The sequence below is a fragment of the Podarcis pityusensis genome (genome assembly GCF_964106645.2).
Source record: "Podarcis pityusensis genome assembly, chromosome: 1".
In the NCBI taxonomy this organism is placed as follows: Eukaryota; Metazoa; Chordata; class Lepidosauria; order Squamata; family Lacertidae; genus Podarcis; species Podarcis pityusensis.
The window spans coordinates 83,165,937-83,184,064 of NC_138028.1; the positions used below are offsets into that span (position 1 = coordinate 83,165,937).

Sequence of the window (18,128 nt, forward strand, 5' to 3'; positions counted from 1 at the left end):
TGAGGGGATGACTTCCTGACATGGTTGTGGGGCATCTCATTGAAGGCATGACTTAGCTTTGCATTGTTCTCATACGTCTGCCTTAATTTCTCTGCAGTGCCAGCTTTGCTGTTTCCTGCGCTCTCATGGCCCTGGCAGCCTACAAACCACCAGGTAAGACTGGCTATGTGGCACTTTACTTTCAGTAGCAGTGTGGAGAATTTCCCCACCCTCCCTCCCTCCCACCAGCAAGGAGGATGGTTCTGCAGCATCACCCCTCTTGACCAACTCCCATAGTCTACCCTCCCCCTCCTGTTGTGCCTCCACAGTAGGCAGCATGTGGGCGTGAGCAATGGGGCTTGCAAAGGAGAGTTGCTGCAGAAGCCATGGCCGCATCCCCCTTTCTGGCTGCAGAAGCCTAAAGACAATCGGATGGTTCTCTAGGTCTGCTCCACGCCCTTCCCTTTGCAATCTCACATGGTGCTCTCAAGCCCTATGGACAATGTCACTCCACTATTTTTTATGCCCCCATTCTTTGCAGCACCCCATTGTCCCCTTTGTGCTCACCCCACATTTCTGTTCTCTTCCCACTAGTTCTTTCCCCGCTGATTTTTCTTGGCCTTTCCCTGAATGGCTTTGGTGGTATTTGCCTGACCTTCACCTCCTTAACTGTAAGTATGGGGGAAACTGACATATTGGCCCTTTCACTGCATAAAGAGATGGGTGGCGATAGTAGGAGATACCGGAACAATATTCTTCACCCATATTCATTCCAAGGACGTTGGAGAGATTCCCATGTGGCCTGCATTGAAGATGAGTTTTAAGTCGGGGGTGGGGGACCTGTAGCCCCCTGGGTGTTGCTGGGCTCCATCAGCCCCACCCAGCAGGACCAATGGACAGGAATGATGGGAGCTGTAGTTGAGCGATCTCAGAGAGGTCACGGATTCCTCACCCCTCCTTTAGGGTCTGTCTTGTACTGGTCGCCTCTCTCCCATTTTCACAGGAGCTGAGAGGGGTGGGTTACACTGCCAGAACTGTACAGCATCCCCCTCCTTCCCTGTCCTCCTTCAATAATACCACCCCAAAAGCCGTGATCTCATAAAACCTGCAGCGAAAAAGAAATTGCGCAGAATGATATTGCAAATACATACAGTTTACAGTTTTAAATATGTTTTTATTGAAATATGTTTTCATAGGTAACAAAAGTACATTCAGTGTCTTTGTTTTCAAATGGTAGAATCCTTCATACAGGTCAGTTGCAGTCAGTTTGAGGCCTTTTTTTGTAGACAATGTGGGTTGAGGGAGAAAGAGAGGTGGGGAGAGAGAGGAGAGGAAAAAGAGAGAGAGAGAGAGAGAGAGAGAAAAGGGGAAGGTGAGGGACACATTAAACTTTCACTCTTTACATAGTATATGAGTGGAGCTTTTTTGTCACCGTCGTGGGGGTAGGCAGTATGCAAACACATACACACATTTATTGATCTGTATGATTTGGTTTAGGCTGGGATTTGGCTTCATCTATTGAAGAACACTCTTTGCTTTTTTTTTTTTTTAAAAAAAGCAGCGTCCTCATTGAACTCAGACAACCCCCTTCCTCAACTTGATGCCCTCCAAATATTGCTGGACAACAATTCCCATCATCCCATGCTGGCTGGGGCTGATGGTAATTGCAGTCCAACAACATCCAGAGGGCACTGGGTTGGGGAAACTGCAGATGATAATGACATAATTCTCCTGCCAGGGAGATCAGTGAGGGCAGGGCTTCTGTCTGGTGGAGAAGTGCAGCTTTGGGCACCTGTGGCTTTCCATGCAGGGTGTGGTGTGCAAAAGTTGAACCTGCCAAAGGCTCCCTTTTTTGTACGGCTGTTAAGCATACAGAAGCCCTGTCCTTGTTTATAACTGGTTGTCCCAGGCGGTAGCTGCTACTTGTTTCCCAAGGAAGAGGCTAACCAGCAGCAAGAAACGGGGACACACACAGTGATTGGCTCAGAGGCAAGGTGTGGCAGGGGCAGGGCACTGCACAGGACTGGCAGGGTGCCTATCTATACTTTGCAACAAGTATTGCTGCAGTCCTGTGTCAAGACTGAGTATGTGGCTGCAGGAGTACTTAAGAGAGGGCAGAGCCGGCCTCCTTGTCATTTGCATTTCTCACTGAGCTTCTTTGCATCGCTCAGGAGTTATGTTTTTCTCCTTTGATAGCACCTGAGACCATTTTGATTTCTTTCATAATTTCTGATAACTTGAGGCAAGAACCTGGGTAACTGAAGTGCTGGGCCCCTCTCTCATTTCAAACACAGCTGCATACTTGCTCGTATCTGAGCTTAGGCATCATCTTTTATTCTGAGCTAAATATATTGCGTTCTGTGTATAAACACCTACTGGGAGTCTCAGCCCTGCTCCTGCAAGGAACCCAGAAGGTGTGATTTTTACATGGGGACATCCTATATCCACTCTCAACCATCAGTTTACATCTGTGTCCACAGTCTGCTCTGTGAACACCATACACCCCACACTTCATGACACTGCCATGGTGCAAAAAACTAGACCAGATGCATGAATCCTCATGATATCTCAGAGGACGTACCAGAGATCTGCTGCTGCTGTTAATGTGTCGGGTTTCTGAGATCTGCATGTAAAAGCCATGATGATCCATGAAATCATAGAATGGAAATCTGGAGGTTAGCCTCTTTTGCTCAGAACTCTAAATTTTATATTAGTATTTATTTGTCAAATTTGTATACCGCCCTGCATCCAAAGATCACAGGGCTGAATGACAGATGAGACTCCTAAGAGCATAAGAAGAGTCTTCTGGATCAGGCCAGTGGCCCATCTTGTCCAGCATCCTGTTCTCAAATCTTGTTGCCTGGATTTGAGCACAAGAATCTTCTCCCCTCCTGTGGTTTCCAGCAACTGGTATTCTGAAGCTTTTTTACCTCCAACTGGAGGCAGAGCTGAGCCGTCAGGGCTAATAGCCATTGATAGTCCTCTTGCCTTTGTATCGTAAGCTATGTTCCAGCTATGCACAAGTCAGGGGTTGCTCTGCACATACAAACACATTCCGGCCACTGAGACGCATGCGCATTGTTCAAGGACATGTTCCAGCCAAGCAAAAGAACTCAAGGGGGTGAAGAGAAGGACCAATGACAAGTTTGGCCTGGGAAGAGTCCCAGGGGTCAGATAGAGAAGTTTCATCTGGCCCCTGGGCCTGAGGGAGACTCATGTGACTGAGCACTTTCCCATGGAATTAAATCTTTGTACACAGGAGACAAATGACTCACACTGTCTTCACCCTCCTCTTTGTGTGGAGGACCATTAAGTCATGCCAGCTTCCATCCGCATTTTGAGGTTGTACTGTCCAGAAACAGGCTTTTTTCTTATTTTGCTGCATTTAAAAACAAGCGAGGAAAGCAAAGCTCGGCTGCCGTATGGGTGGGTTGGTGCAGGGAAGGACACCTATGCAGGATAAAAGCACGAAGAAATAAGTGGTCTCCCTTTGAGACCATAATTAAAAGCCCAGGTGTTTGTTTTCTACTAAATCTCTCCGTCCCGCTAGCTCTCTCATGCCTTGTTTCTCTGCGCTGTGGTATAATTTACGTGATTTATGATGGAAGTATTGGCAACAAGTTAATTTGAGAAAAATCCGCCCTCGTAAAGCTCAGCAATTAAAGTGATGCAAATCTGTGTGGTGGAACTCAGCCCTGCAGGTTGAGACATCTCTCTGCTCTGCATGCGTGTCTTCTTTCTAAGTGCAGAGAGTGTTCGTGTAAAATGTGAAGCCCCTTTTACTGGTTGCAAGAACATGCGCGTGCGCATGTGCAAGTCCACAACTTGTCTGTTTTGGCATAGGGTGTGCGTATTTCATTGTGTAATCCATCTCCTGTTCAGGTATTGGGAGGGACATGCGTGCCTTCTCATTCCTGTTGTGTAAGATTCCAGGGAGTGCAAAGTTTTGAGGACAGAGCTCTGTGGTGACATGACCTGGGAGAGGTGACCAAAGACACCCTGTGCCTTTTAGAGCCATGTCAAAGAGGGCATGTTGTAGGCATCTCATCATCTGGGACTGAGAATTTACTGGAATTCCCTCTTATTATACTTTTTTTAAAGGCACATGAACCCTTTCCTCCTGTGCTACAGTCACCCTAGCAAAAGGTTTCCCAAACTTGAGTCTCCAGCTGTTTTGGGACTACAACTCCCATCATCCCTAGCTAGCAGGGCCAGTAGTTGGGGGATGATGGGAGTTTTATTCCAAAAGCAGCTGGAGACCCACATCTGGGAAACCCTGTCTAGAAAAACCCATGTTGCAAGGTCCATGTCATGGGTGGTGATCATGGTAGGAAGAGTGGCAATCATCTCCCACAGTTTGTTTGTCCCTGTTGTGCCAAACCAATCTGTGCTGGCAGAAAGAAAGGGAATATGATATTGAGGACGGGGGTGGGGGGTGGGGAGATATCTTACCTGGTGCTTACCTCACTCCCTTTGTGGTGGTGTTTGTGTGCATGCTCTGATTATTTCCAGTTCTTCCCAGAACACATAAGGAACTGTGCTTGCCTCACTATTAGATCACAGTGCCTTTTTGTGCCTTCTTGTACCCACAGGGTACATATACATAAGCCAGGAAAGGGTAGTATCTGGCCAATCAGAAGGCTGGGTCGAGCGCCCCACCCGCTTCCCCCTTGCCTTTGGCAAGGGCATATGTTGAAGAGCTGGAGTGTGGCAGAGGCTCCCTGTGTGCCACTGTTTACCCAAGCAAAGTGCTTGGTTGGCAGCACGCCACAACCCCGGGGCTGTTGCAAAGGAAAAACAGGTGGATAACTAGAAGGTTCTCCCTCCAAGTATAAGCATATTTTCTTGGGAGTGGAGTACAAATAGCTCAGTGGATGTAAATGTTTGGCACTCGGAAGGTCCCAGGTCCAGCCTCGGACATCTCCAGTTGCAACGGTTCTAGTCATAGGGCTGGGAATTTTATCCCTGCCTGAGATATTGGATGGTCTCTGGTGGGTCAACAGCCTGGCAGAATAAGGTGACACAATATGTTCAGTTATCTCTCTCTGATGCTGGTGTAGCTTACATCTTACTAAGGATTCTGAGGGCCACAGCTGTTCTATACCCAACCTTGCATTTTTAAGATGCTGCAATCAATCTAGAAATTGGAGTTTCCCTTCCGGAACAGTAAACTAAATGGAAGCCAGGTTATTATTTCTCTTGCTCCCCACTGACTTATATACATTCCTACCTGGAGGTTTCTTAACTCTTCACAACACCTGAACTCCCCTCCTGATAAACAGGTGGCTTTTTTGTGTGTCTCTGAGACACCCTATAGTTTTACCAGCCTCTGCTCCAGTACCTTAAACAGCAGCTTGATTTGCAGAGATTAGAAGACAATAGTGTTTATCTTTTCTGCTCTTGGAAATTAGCCACATCTTTCTCTGCTTTGTTTTACTGTGGATTAGTAAATCTGGGCTAATGACTATCACTTCCTAGTTCTCCACTTGCAACAAACCACATGTATCCAGATCTTCTGCATGTACCCACGTACCATTCATTTTCTTTCATGAATTCACCATCCATTTTATTTGTGTGCCGCTTTTCCACACACACACACACCATGCTCAAAGTGGCTTACAACAAAGAAAGGGATGCATTTCAAACAAACATGATAAAAACAATATCATAGTAACATAGTAACAACATAGCAACAATTTCAAAACAAAAGCAATTTCATAATAACATGGCAAATAGCAAATATAATAACATACCAAAAAACCACATTCCAAAACTGTAAATATAGCATTCCTTAAAGAACATGCAGCATCCAATAGCAATGACAAGGGAGCTTCACATTTCCCCCTTCATCCTAGAAACACCCCTCCCAAGATGAATTGAAAGAGCGAACTAAACCCCACTTTTTACCTTCTGTGCACTGAACTTGGTTAAAGTTGCAACACTTACCTGGGATTAAGTCCCCTTGAACTCTGTGAGAAATACTTCTAAGTAGGCATATTTAAGCTGGGCTATAACACATGTTGGATAATAAAGCTGTGATACATTTATGTAGAATGTGCCTCATCTGTAGTAAATGAAAGCTCAGAATGAGAGATGCAATGAGAATTTGGAAAATAAACAAGATTCCAGCCGTTTGGTCCCTGGAGTGCACAGCCTTTGGAGCTTCCATGGTGTTCGGTGAAGTTCTTGAATAAGGCAGAAGGACTCTAGCAGCCCTATAGAAGAAGCCCCTGAATTGGAGTGGAAGCAGAACATTTCTGCTAATTGTTTTCTCCTTTCATTTCTCCTTAGCTGCCCAACATGTTTGGACACCTGCGGTCCACCTTCATGGCCCTCATGATTGGCTCGTATGCTTCCTCTGCTGTTACATTTCCTGGGGTCAAGGTATGTAGCAAACCTGAATCACCCCAGCTGCCTAGGGTGGAGTGCCCCACTATTACTTAGGACTTGAGGCAGCTCCCAGATCTATGCCTGTGTGCTTCTCTCCATGCTGATGGAGCCTTACAGTTGAGTCAGAGATAGTATTTCCCCCATTAGACCTGTTAGGGGTATTGAAGGGAGGCATAAGGTGAGGCAGGGTAGAATCCAGGAGGCATTTGTTGAGTTCATCCATAACACTGAACCATAGCTTGCTTTAGCCATGGTTTGTTCAACAATCCATAGGGTGTCTCTCACATGAGCAAACAAACCATGGTTTTCTTCTCTGATGCTTGGTTTCCCCTATTCCCCAGCTGCTCTTGCCCTGTGCCTCTGTAGCTTGGCAAGTGTCTAGGGTGGGGTGGCCAAACAAACCATGGTTAAACACAGGCTGTTGGGTTCAGACAGAACTTAAAGCAAGCCATGGTTTCTAAACCAACAACAAATCATGGTTAGTGCTAGACTGGGTTTGATGCTCAAAAAAAGGACACACTCAAAAAAAGGCTAAAACCAATCGTGGCTTAGTGTAGGGTAGCCAACGTGGTGCCCTCTAGATATTGCAGCTGCAGCTCCAATCTTCTCTGACTATCAGCCATGCTGGTTGGGGCTGATGGGAACTCTGTGTTCTCCAGGTGTTCTGGACTACCTGTTGGCTTCCCCCTTGATTCTACTTTGGGAGACTGCCCAAGCCCACCTGAGGCCTCCTCTGCCGCCCTCTCTCTTCTCCCACCCCTTCATTTCTGTCTCCTGTCCCGTTGCTGTTAGCTGATCTACGACAGCGGAGTTTCCTTCATCACCATTATGCTCGCGTGGTCAGGCCTGGCTTGCCTCATCTTCCTCAACTGCGTGATCAACTGGCCCCATGAATCCTTCCCGGCTCCCGAAGAAGTCAGCTACATGTAAGCAGCAGCCAGTTCAGCCTTAACTGAGGAAGGTTGCTCCTGTTCCCGTCACCTGGGGCAGGCTGTCCCGTGGACAGAGAGAGCTGCTTTCTGTGAGGGAGTGGGGAGGTGGCTATCCCAATAGCAGCAGCACTTTGGGTACACTGAGCGGCCTTCTCTGTTTGGGCAAACTGGGCAGCTGGGTCTGGCAACCCTTTCTGATTTCCTAGGAAATGAGCACTGTGGGAAATTAAAAGGGTGGCTAAAACCAGCTGTCTGGTGCTGCTTGGAGTGCCAAGCCAGGAAAAAACAACCAAAATAGGCAGGGCAGCAGCAGCAGCAGTGGGCCCTGCCAGTCATGGCACATGGCCAAAGACGCCAGGTGCTGTTGCTGATCCCTGACCCTGAGGCACTTCTAACACATATGCCTGTTTCCACTCTAAGCAGCCCACAATATTGCCCCCCCTTCAGCCCAACGCAGCTCATATTTGGACTTGGGCCCATTGGGCTCTCTCACTACTCCAGAGGTGGGCAGGCTTTAGGCTTGCGGGGTCCACTTCATTTTCCACAAGAGCTGTGGCAGCGCGTCCTTCTTTTGCCGCTTGAGGCGAAACCGGAAATGCCGCCTTTGCCTCTGCCGCTGGTATAGAAGTGGCACTGGCATTGGCACCAATTTCCCGTGAGACAAGATGGCATCCATCATAGCACAACACTGAATTTCTCCCATAGGCTTTGCCCAATGTGGGGGGACAGCAAGCATGTAACGCTCCCTCCTTGTCCCTGAGATAGGAAGAAGATCAAACTGAGCAGCTTAGCCTTTGACCACAAGGTGACGGGCGACCGGTTCTATGTGCACGTGACGGCTGTGGGACAGCGGCTGAGCCAGAGAGCGCCACATCTTGATGGCCTCTGTCCATCTGTGGAGGACCTGCACCAAAAGCCTGTGAAATCCTCTGATCGTGAGTGCCCCCTCATTACATCACCACAGCTCCCCAAGAGGGAAGGAAATCCTGGCTTCCCCGGCTTGTCGAACAAAGCCTGCGGTTTGGTTTGGCGCCCATCTAGTGTTCCTTAGCTTGCACACAAACACACACAGGTCTCTTGCAGGTCAAGGGGCTTCCTCGAGGCTTCCTGAGGGATGGGAAGTGCTATAGATTTATTCCTGCAAGGCCTTGGGCCTCTTGCGTCAGGCTCCGTTCCTGGCAGTGGCTGCAAGAGCTGGGAACAGGCTCTGGCATCTGGCTCCATCTATCGGCAGGAGCAAGCCATTGCCGTTTCCTTTTGACATCTGTCTCGCTCTTCTGAGGAAAAACAACTTCTAGGGAGTGGCTGGGCTTTCTCTGCCTGCATAATGCAAAGGAATTAAACTCGAGGAGGAGGTTACTCTAGTTCATAGCAGAAAACAGGGCTGAAGCCCATTCCTGAGCCCATCCTTTTTTTTAAATAAAAAAACCCTTTCCTGTATTCAGGCACGATACACTAAGTACACACTGTCCCCTTAAAGAGTCTCACCTCCCATCCCATAAACCAGATGAATCCCTGCTGCAGGCTGGAGTTAAGAGTCCTGCCGGGGAGATGTATATAGCCTTGTAAATAATCCAGTGGAAGTTGCCAGCAACTGTGTTGAGCCTGAATTCAAAAGGTAAAGGTTTTACCAAAAAAAGCCACCCCCTTCTAGTTCTCTAACAAGGCATAATATACAAACCTTTGAGTCTCAGAAGTGCCTCCGTCTCTACTAAAGCTCACCTTTTTTCAGAGCTGAAATGATAGTGAAGAGCTGGAGACTAATCTTTCCCTTGAGAGCTGGAGACTAATCTTTCCCATAATCCTTTTTGGTGTTTGCCACCTGCAGGGCTGTTCAGATGAAACACCCTATGCCTTCAACGATAATGGACAGGGAGCAGGATTGTCCTGTTAGCCCAGCCAGTGTGCTCCATGTTGGTCTATGGGTATGGGCAGCAAGAGGAAAATCCCACACCCCCATATACTTCAAGCAGGTGGCACTGTGGTCTAAACCACTGAGCCTCTTGGGCTTGCCGATCGAAAGGTTGGAGGTTCGAATCCCCAATGGGGTGAGCTCCTGTAGTTCTGTCCCAGCTCATGCCTACCTAGCAGTTCGAAAGCATACCAGTGCAAGTAGATAAATAGGTACCGCTGCGGTGGGAAGGTAAAAGGCCTTTCCGTGCGCTCTGGTTTCCATCACGGTGTTCCGTTGTGCCAGAAGTGGTTTAGTCATGCTGGCCACATAACCCAGAAAACTGTCTATGGACAAACGCTGGCTCCTTCAGTCTGAAGCAAGATGAGCGCCACACCACATAGTCGCCTTTGACTGGACTGAACCGTCCAGGGGTTATTTACCTTTTTAACTTTACCTTAAGTGAACACAAGATTTTGCTCTGCTTTGTCCATCTGCACAGCCTTATTAGGTCCTTCTGGCTGCTGTGCCACATCAACCCTCTAAATTAGGAAGGGGAACATACAAATGATTGGCCCCATAGGCCCCAGCCCAGCATAGCCAGTGGCAGGGCTTGTTGGTGTTGCAGTCCAGGGAAACTTGAAGTTTTCTCCATTCCTGATCTGTATTCTGTGCTCTGTTTGGCTCCAGGTGCCACCCCCTTCCGCCGCAGCGTCTGCTCCCCCATCTTTCTGTGGAGTCTCTTCACCATGGGCATGACCCAGCTGCGTGTCATCTTCTACATGGCAGCCATGAACAAGATGCTGGAGTTCCAAGTGACAGGCGGCCAGGACCCTGGTGAGGACTGATAGGGGAAAGATTTCCCAGCTGCCAAAGGACACCAGGAAGCAAAGGAGAGAAAGATGGGAGCTGGGGGGAGACTAAACAACATAGGAGCCTGGGAGAAGTATTGCTTGCAGGGTGACCTACAGAATAATTGTGTAGAGTTGCTAGGGGAGTGAATCTGGGTCTGCTGGGACAAGGTCCTGGTCCAATTACTGTGATGCAGTCTTGTTCTTTCCTTCTTCTTTTCTTGGGCATTCGAGTTCCAGAAGAGTTGGCGGATGAAGGACTTCCGGAGGCGGCGCGAAACCGTGATGGCGGTCCTCTTCGAGTTGTGAAGAGGGGCACCGCAGAAAAGGGTTGTTTCGCTACGGCACAGCGGCAACCCATCAAGATAAACCACGGGCAGAGTGAGCTCGTGGCCGTGGGACTCGGCGGGCACCTGGAGCGACCCCGAATTCGCGGAAGGAACCCCGTAAGGGGCTTCGGAGTGAAGGAGGGGGAGCGGTGCTGTGAGTTCATCGCTCTTTCTGCGGAGGCGAAGCCGCGCGGCTGTCACGGATGAGCGCCGACCTTTCTTCCTAGAAACATCAGGCTGAAACAACAAACCCGTGAGTAAGGACTCGAAATTCGGAGGAATAAATCTAAAAATTTGGCTGAAACCGGGAGACGAGAAAAAGGAAGTCCGTCTTCCGGCACTGCTTTCTAGATCAAAGCAAAGGATTGGAGAAGCGGAAAGCGTTTTGAAATAGGGAAGCTTTAAAGTGGGACTTTCGTGCACTTTTGAACTTACTCTTAAAGAAGAAATACAGAATTACCAGTAAGTTAATTTCTTTTTTAAAAAAATTGGAGCGGTCCTCTCGTTTAGGGGTTACTGAGACTTTAATTCCAAATCGCCGGACTGCCGGGGGGGAAATTGTTTAACTGTGGAACTGTTACAAACTTCCAGATACTTTTGGATATTAAAGTGATACTTTTGAGCTCGAACAGTTGGACTGGATATTGTTGCAGACACCTTGTTGGAACATTGTCAAAGTCTAAAAGTGCTCTGCAGGACTTTCTTATTTAGTGTTCTGGGACTATGGTGTTTTTAAAAATGGAACAACAGGGATTTTAAATGGCGGAAAAGTTGCCTTCTTCTTACTGAACTTTAGTGGCACTCCCCCTAGAGGATATTGGAAATACAAAGGCCTGGGAACAGTCTTATATGTTTACCTTCTCTCACTGGATTGTTTTAAAATTGGACTTGCCTTTCCCATGGGACTACAATATTTGACCTTGAACATTGACTGATGAGTGGCACAGGAAAGACAAGAGCAGCCAAAGCTAAGGAAGCCAGGGAAAAGGAAAAAGAGAAAAAGCAGGCACAGCTTGTACAAACAACTTTGACTCAGGGACGCAGATCATCGGTTCCAGCTGTGCTGGTGGCACAAAAAGTAGAAGTTGAAAAGCCCAAAAAATCTGAAGAGGAAGATATGGCATCAGGAGGATCTGAGGCAGTTCTGAAACAAATCTTGGAACAATTGTCAACCTTAAATCAAAAGGTAGATAATCAATCAATAAAAATTGACCAAGCTACATCCTCGATCCAGAAATTGACAGATCAGGTTTCCCAGCACACACAAGCAATTGAAAAATTGCAAGGAGCAACAGAAGAGAATCGTAAACTAGCTGGGGAAGCCATCCAAATAGCAACGTCAGCCAAGAAAGAGGTCGAGGAAGTGAAAGCGGAAGTCAAGCCTCTGCATAAACAGATTGGGGACCAGCAAACCTATCTCTCTTTGGTGGAATTGAAAAATCGCGAGACAAATCTTAGACTGAGGGCAATTCCAGAAATTGAACAAGAAGATTTGATTGGATTCTTGACAACAGAATTTTCAAAGTTCTGGGGTATAAAGGAAGAAAGTGATTTTAAAATAGTATCGGCTTTTCGACTGGGAAGATTGGTAAGAAAGGATAGATCCAGAGACTGTTTGATAACTTTGAGATCAAGGGAGGAGAGAGACAAAATACTAGGCCTACACTTTAAAAACTCACTGGAGTTTCAGGATAAAAAGGTGGAAATTTATAGAGATATTCCTAAACAGTTATTGGATTTGAGAGCCACCTATTCAGAATTGGCAAAGTCGCTGAGGCTCAACGCAATTCCTTATAGGTGGGAGTTTCCACAAGGATTATCATTTACCTACAAACAGAAGAAGGTTAAAATAAGAACACCAGAGGATCTACAAAAGTTCCAGCACGACCACGGAGAAGATCTCCAAAAAGAAGCAGCAGCACATTGGCCTCTACCCCAACCTGGGCCTATACCGCCCAGAGACGGATCAACGCCTACACCTTTGGGTTCAGAGGACAAAGAAGACACACCACTCTAGGAGTAACAAAATAGTACAGGATGTCGCTGCAGCTACTTAGTTGGAATATAAATGGCGGAAATTCCCCGGAGAAAAGAAGGAAGATATTTCATATATTGAAGAAAGAACAATTGGACATTATTTGTTTACAAGAAACTCATGTAACCAGGCTCCACAGAAAAGTTTTGGTAAATAAAAGATTAGGCCAAGAATTTATTTCATCAGATAAGGTTAAGAAAAGAGGTGTGGTGATATATGCTAAGGAGAGCCTGGCACCAAAATTTTTATTTAAGGATGAACAAGGAAGAATTCTGGCGATTGAAATTCAGACACAAGGAGAAAAAATTTTGATATTAGGAATATATGCGCCAAACGACGGGAAATCAGAATTTTTCAAGAAGCTGCATGAGATTTTGCTGGACTACATGGACTACGTTAACATCATAATGATGGGAGACATGAATGGAGTGGTGTCTACACATATGGATAAGTCTCAAAGCCAACATTTAACATCAGATGGCAGACTGCCTAAAACTTTTTTTGAACTGACTGACAATTTGGATTTGATTGACATATGGAGGACAAAGAACCCCCTAGGTAAAGAAGGAACTTTCTTCTCTGAGGCCCACCTGTCTTGGACAAGGATCGACCAAATCTGGATGTCTAGAGGGTTGGCACCCAAGACCAGAAAGGTGGAAATCTGCCCAAAAACATGCTCCGACCACAACGCTCTGAAATCAGAATTCAGACTAACTCAATCCGGTTCCTTCAGATGGAGAATGAATGACACCCTACTAAGAGATCAAGAGATTGTGAAAAAGGCCCAAAAAACACTAAAGGACTATTTTGAGATAAACCTGAATACTACAGTAGAAAAAAGAATGATCTGGGACGCAAGCAAAGCTGTTATGAGAGGGTTTCTGATACAACAGAACACAATTAAGAAAAAGCTCTGGAATGGAAAGAAGGATAAAATATTGGAGAAAATACATCAAGGAGAGAAAAAATTGAGAACCAAACCAAAGTCAAAGGAGGTGCTGAGAGAAATCAAATTCCATCAAGCACAATATTCTAAATTGATAAATCAAGAGATTGAATGGAAAATTAAACAGATGAAGCAAAGATCGTTTGAATCAGCAAATAAATGTGGAAAGCTGCTAGCTTGGCAGCTGAAAAAAAGACAAAAGCTAAATACAGTTACAAATCTAGAGTTTGAAGGAAGAACGGTGCAGAAACCAGAAGAAATCAGGAAGTGCTTCCACAGATATTTTAAAGAACTCTACGCACAGGGGCCTCAGAAAGAACTTGAGATAGACCAATTTTTAAAGATAAATGGATTATCAAAAATAACTCAAGATAAAAGATCAATCTTGAATTCTAAAATAACTACACAGGAAATTGAAGGTGCCATCCAGAATATGCAACTAGGCAAATCTCCAGGCCCGGATGGACTTACCTCCAAATATTATAAGACTTTGAAGGATTATTTGACACAACCTTTGTTGGAGGTATGCAATCAGATTATGGATGGGAAGAGGGCACCAGAAACGTGGAAAGAAGCTTTCATCACATTGATACCTAAGACAGAATCTGAAAAGACTCAGCTCAAGAACTACCGTCCCATCTCACTCCTGAATGTGGATTACAAAATATTTGCAGACATTTTGGCAAATAGACTTAAAAAGGTTTTAAACGAAGTAATTCATAAAGACCAAGCAGGCTTTCTCCCTGGTAGACATTTATATGAAAATACCAGAAACATCATTGACATTTTGGAGCTTTTACAAACCAATAGGAACACAAAGGCGGTGTTAATTTTTATTGATGCGGAGAAAGCATTTGACAACATATCTTGGATGTTTATGAAGAAAAACTTGGAAGGGATGGGAGTGGGACGGGGGTTTGAAAATGGAATAGAAGCAATTTATTCGGAGCAGAAAGCTAAATTAATAGTGAACAATGTGGTGACGGAGGAATTTAAAATTGAAAAAGGGACACGACAAGGGTGCCCTCTATCCCCTCTTTTATTTATCTCGGTCCTGGAGGTGCTACTGAACATGATAAGGGAGGACCGGTTGGTACAAGGGATAGAGGTCGGAGTGAAACAATATAAACTGAAAGCTTTTGCAGATGATTTAGTTCTGACATTACAGGAGCCAGAACCCAGTACTAAAAGGGTTTTAGAACTTATATCCGAGTTTGGTCGGGTTGCGGGATTTAAGCTGAACAAACAAAAAACTAAGGTTCTGACCAAGAACTTGACACCTACCGAAACAGAGGGGTTTCAGAGGGAAACAGAATTAAATGTGGTTAAAAAAGTGAAATACCTAGGGATCTATTTGTCTTCCAAAAATTTGAATTTATTTAAAGATAACTATGAGAAATGTTGGTTGGAAGTTAAAAAGGACTTAGAAATTTGGTCAAGATTGAAACTTTCCTTGTTGGGAAGAATCGCAGCCATAAAAATGAATGTATTGCCGAAAATGTTGTTTTTGTTTCAAACCCTACAGATCGTGGACAGAGTGGAATGTTTTGGAAAATGGCAGAAGGATATATCCAGGTTTGTTTGGCAGGGCAAAAAGCCCCGAATAAAGTTTAAAATATTAACTGATTCGAAAGAAAGAGGGGGGTTTGCCCTGCCGGACTTGAGGTTGTACTATGAGGCGGCAGCCTTCTGCTGGTTGAAAGATTGGTTTTTGCTGGAAAACACCGATGTCCTAGATCTGGAAGGTTTTGACAATACCTTTGGTTGGCATGCATACCTATGGTATGACAAGGTTAAAGTCCATAAATTGTTCAAAAACCACATTGTCAGAAAAGCAATTTTTGCAGTCTGGATGAAATACAAAGACTTATTAGAGAGCAAAACCCCGAGGTGGTTATCACCGGTGGAGGCCAAGGCTCGAAAAAGACCCAATATGGAGGCCTACTGGCCGAAATATTGGGAACTAATTGAAAAAATTGGAGATAATTGGAAGTTGCAGAGCCAGGATAAACTGAAAAACAAGGTGCGAGATTGGTTACATTATGCTCAAATTCAAGAGGTTTTTAAATTGGATAAAAAAGTTGGTTTCCAGGTGGAAAAATCGAAATTAGAGACAGAATTGTTAGAACCAAAGACCAAGACTTTGTCGAGAATGTATAACTTGCTGCTTATGTGGAACACACAGGATGTATGCTAGCACAGCAGCAAGAATACTCATTGCAAAGAGCTGGAAGACACAAGATTTGCCCACGCTGGAGGAATGGCAGACGCAGTTGATGGATTACATGGAAATAGCTGAAATGACCGGCAGAATCCGAGATCTGGACGAAGAAGCAATTCAGGTGGACTGGAAAAAATTTAAAGACTATTTGCAAAAATATTATAAGCTGTATGAATCTTAAGATAGCGCACGATTAGGAAATGTTATGCTTTAGCAAATATGGCTAAGTAAATGGTAAAATAAGTGATAAAAGAGAAAATGAGACAACTTGAATCAAACATGTTATGTTTATTTTAAGGGTTTTAAAATTGAGATATAATATACTGAATTTGGATACATAACAACTGAAAGTTACAATAAGGTATGAAATAAGGTAACAAATTGCTGACATTGTTAATTTAAAGAACGCAGAGCCGGAAGGTGTGGGGAAGTCCAAACAGGGATTTATTGAAAGTGGATCTATAACTTCTCTTTTCTTCTTTTTTGTAAAAAAAAAAAAAAAAAAAACTGTTTCTTGTATTTACTGTTTCTGTGTTGTGTGGAATTTATAAAATTATGGAAAGAAACGCAATAAAAAAATTTATTAAAAAAAAAAAAAGAGTTGGCAGATGAAGCTGAGGAAACAGGTAGGAACCCTCATGTGAGATGAGCCTAGTGCAGACCTCTCCATGTATGTATGCGGTAAACAAGCCCTCTGTTCATCGCTCTGCCTGCCCAGGCTTTGAGTTGGTTTGGAACTTCCATTTCCTAGGAAACAAAGCCTAGACAAGGGATCCCAAGTCTCCTTTTAAAATCTCAAAGCCGCCTCCCTGCAAACATAAAATGGTTCTCAGCCTGCTTTGGAAAATTTAATAAGTCCAAGTAGCAATTTTTCACAGTGGCAAGTTATGAGGGCTGATGGAGCAGAACTGGCCCATCTTGACTGATAACCAGGGCTGCCTCTGCAGCTGCTGTTATTAATAAATGAATTACCTTTTACATGTGTCTCAAAGCACCTTACAAACAAACCATAAGAACAGCTAAAAATAATTTTGAAAATGGTACGAAACAACAACTGAAGCAATACAAAATGAACACCTAAGGCAAGAAACCTTTTCTTCTAGCCGGAAAAGCTTGTCAGAGCAAAAATGTCTTCAGTTGTTTCTGGAAAGTACAGATAGTGCTGTATCTCCACAGGGATGCTGTTCCACAAAACAAGGGATAGCCACACTGAAAGCCCTGCTCTGAGTTACTTTACTATGGGGCAAGCTTCTGATATTTCTGGCACTTTAAGGAGAAATTCTCCGGCTGAAGGCACTGCCCTTCTGGGTATATAAGGGATAAGACAGTTTCTCAAGTAACCTGGTGCTGAGCTGTATACAAAATGAAGAGATTGGAAATGGGGAAAAAGCAAGTTTTATCCCATGGGAGGAATACTGGGTTTCTGGTCCTTTGTCTAACATAGCAGGTGATGTTAGGAGCTGTAGGAGCTGCTGAGTGGTAGTTTATTGGTTTACAATTTTGTTTTGTTCTTTTTATCTTTTGATTGTTAGCTGCTTAGGATGGGCCCTTTGCCCCAAGAAGTGGCCTAGAAACATTTTTAAATAAAAAAAGCTTACCTGGGGAAAGCCAGACTGGATTAGCTGAGAGAAATAGAATGGGAAGCAGGGACAAAGAGGAAAGGATGAAATGGGGAGTGGTGAATTCATGCTGTGTGGACAGGCCTAGACCAAAGCATTTCCCCATGGCCATTGGGAAATACTTCTCAAACCATCTGCACTAGGTGCAAAGGATTATTATTTCTCCTGTGTTTGTTCCACCCTGCCTCCAGCGAGTTCAGAGTGGTGTGCATAGGGCCTCTCAGATGGCAGTCTAACCACTGCTGGTTAGCTTCAGGTGAGGAAGTCTTTTGGACTGTTCTCTCATTCCTACCCCCTTTCTTTTTGCTGGGCAGTTGGCTTCTACTCCTCCATCTTTGGTGTCATGCAGTTACTGTGCCTTCTCACCTGTCCCTTCATTGGCTACGTGATGGACTGGCGCATGAAGGACTGTGTGGATGCACCAGGGAACATCAACAGCGCTGGATTGGCAAGGTGAGAGTCACAATTCTCCTAATTTCAAAAGCAGAATCGGTGCGAATACCAAACCTGAATGCTCTCAGTGGGAGGATGTTAATGCAGTCACAGGGGGCTGACCGTTCTCCTTTTTTCTCCTTAGGACCGAGACAAAAGGAAAGCCATCCAAAGTTCGCTACTGTAAAATCCAGAAGCTCACCAATGCTATTCGTGCCTTTGTCATCACCAACCTACTGCTGGTGGGATTTGGTACCACTTGCCTGATCAACAACCTCCCTCTCCAGGTAACTTCTGCCCCACGTCTCATTTCACCCATGATGCACCTTGGCATATGGCCTCCCCCTGACCCTGCCCTTCATCAGATCAGCCCTGTGTGGCTTCCTTCATTTTGTTTCTTTCTCCACAGTATGTGACCTTCATCTTTCACACCATGGTGCGTGGTTTTTTCCATTCTGCCTGCGGAGGTCTCTATGCTGCTGTGTGAGTTATGCCACTGTGTG

At 45.2% G+C, this 18,128-nt stretch overlaps 1 protein-coding gene and 1 long non-coding RNA gene across 2 annotated transcripts in view; one reads left to right on the forward strand and one right to left on the reverse strand.

Annotated features, from left to right (window-relative positions):
• SLC43A1 (solute carrier family 43 member 1) overlaps positions 1-18,128 on the forward strand; it is a 31,462-nt gene that overhangs the window by 9,296 nt on the left and 4,038 nt on the right. The window contains exons 5-15 of the mRNA XM_080994732.1: positions 98-153; positions 574-650; positions 6,271-6,363; positions 7,162-7,295; positions 8,067-8,236; positions 9,883-10,029; positions 10,278-10,294; positions 16,182-16,200; positions 17,508-17,646; positions 17,771-17,912; positions 18,035-18,108. Of these exons, the coding sequence (XP_080850858.1) occupies positions 98-153; positions 574-650; positions 6,271-6,363; positions 7,162-7,295; positions 8,067-8,236; positions 9,883-10,029; positions 10,278-10,294; positions 16,182-16,200; positions 17,508-17,646; positions 17,771-17,912; positions 18,035-18,108 (1,068 nt within the window). The remainder of the gene's footprint in view (positions 1-97; positions 154-573; positions 651-6,270; positions 6,364-7,161; positions 7,296-8,066; positions 8,237-9,882; positions 10,030-10,277; positions 10,295-16,181; positions 16,201-17,507; positions 17,647-17,770; positions 17,913-18,034; positions 18,109-18,128) is intronic.
• On the reverse strand, positions 664-6,264 carry LOC308471710. The gene is made up of 3 exons (XR_013983108.1): positions 4,432-6,264; positions 3,255-3,429; positions 664-1,253 (listed from the first exon to the last, which is right to left on the reverse strand). It is a non-coding gene; the product is annotated as an uncharacterized lncRNA (long non-coding RNA).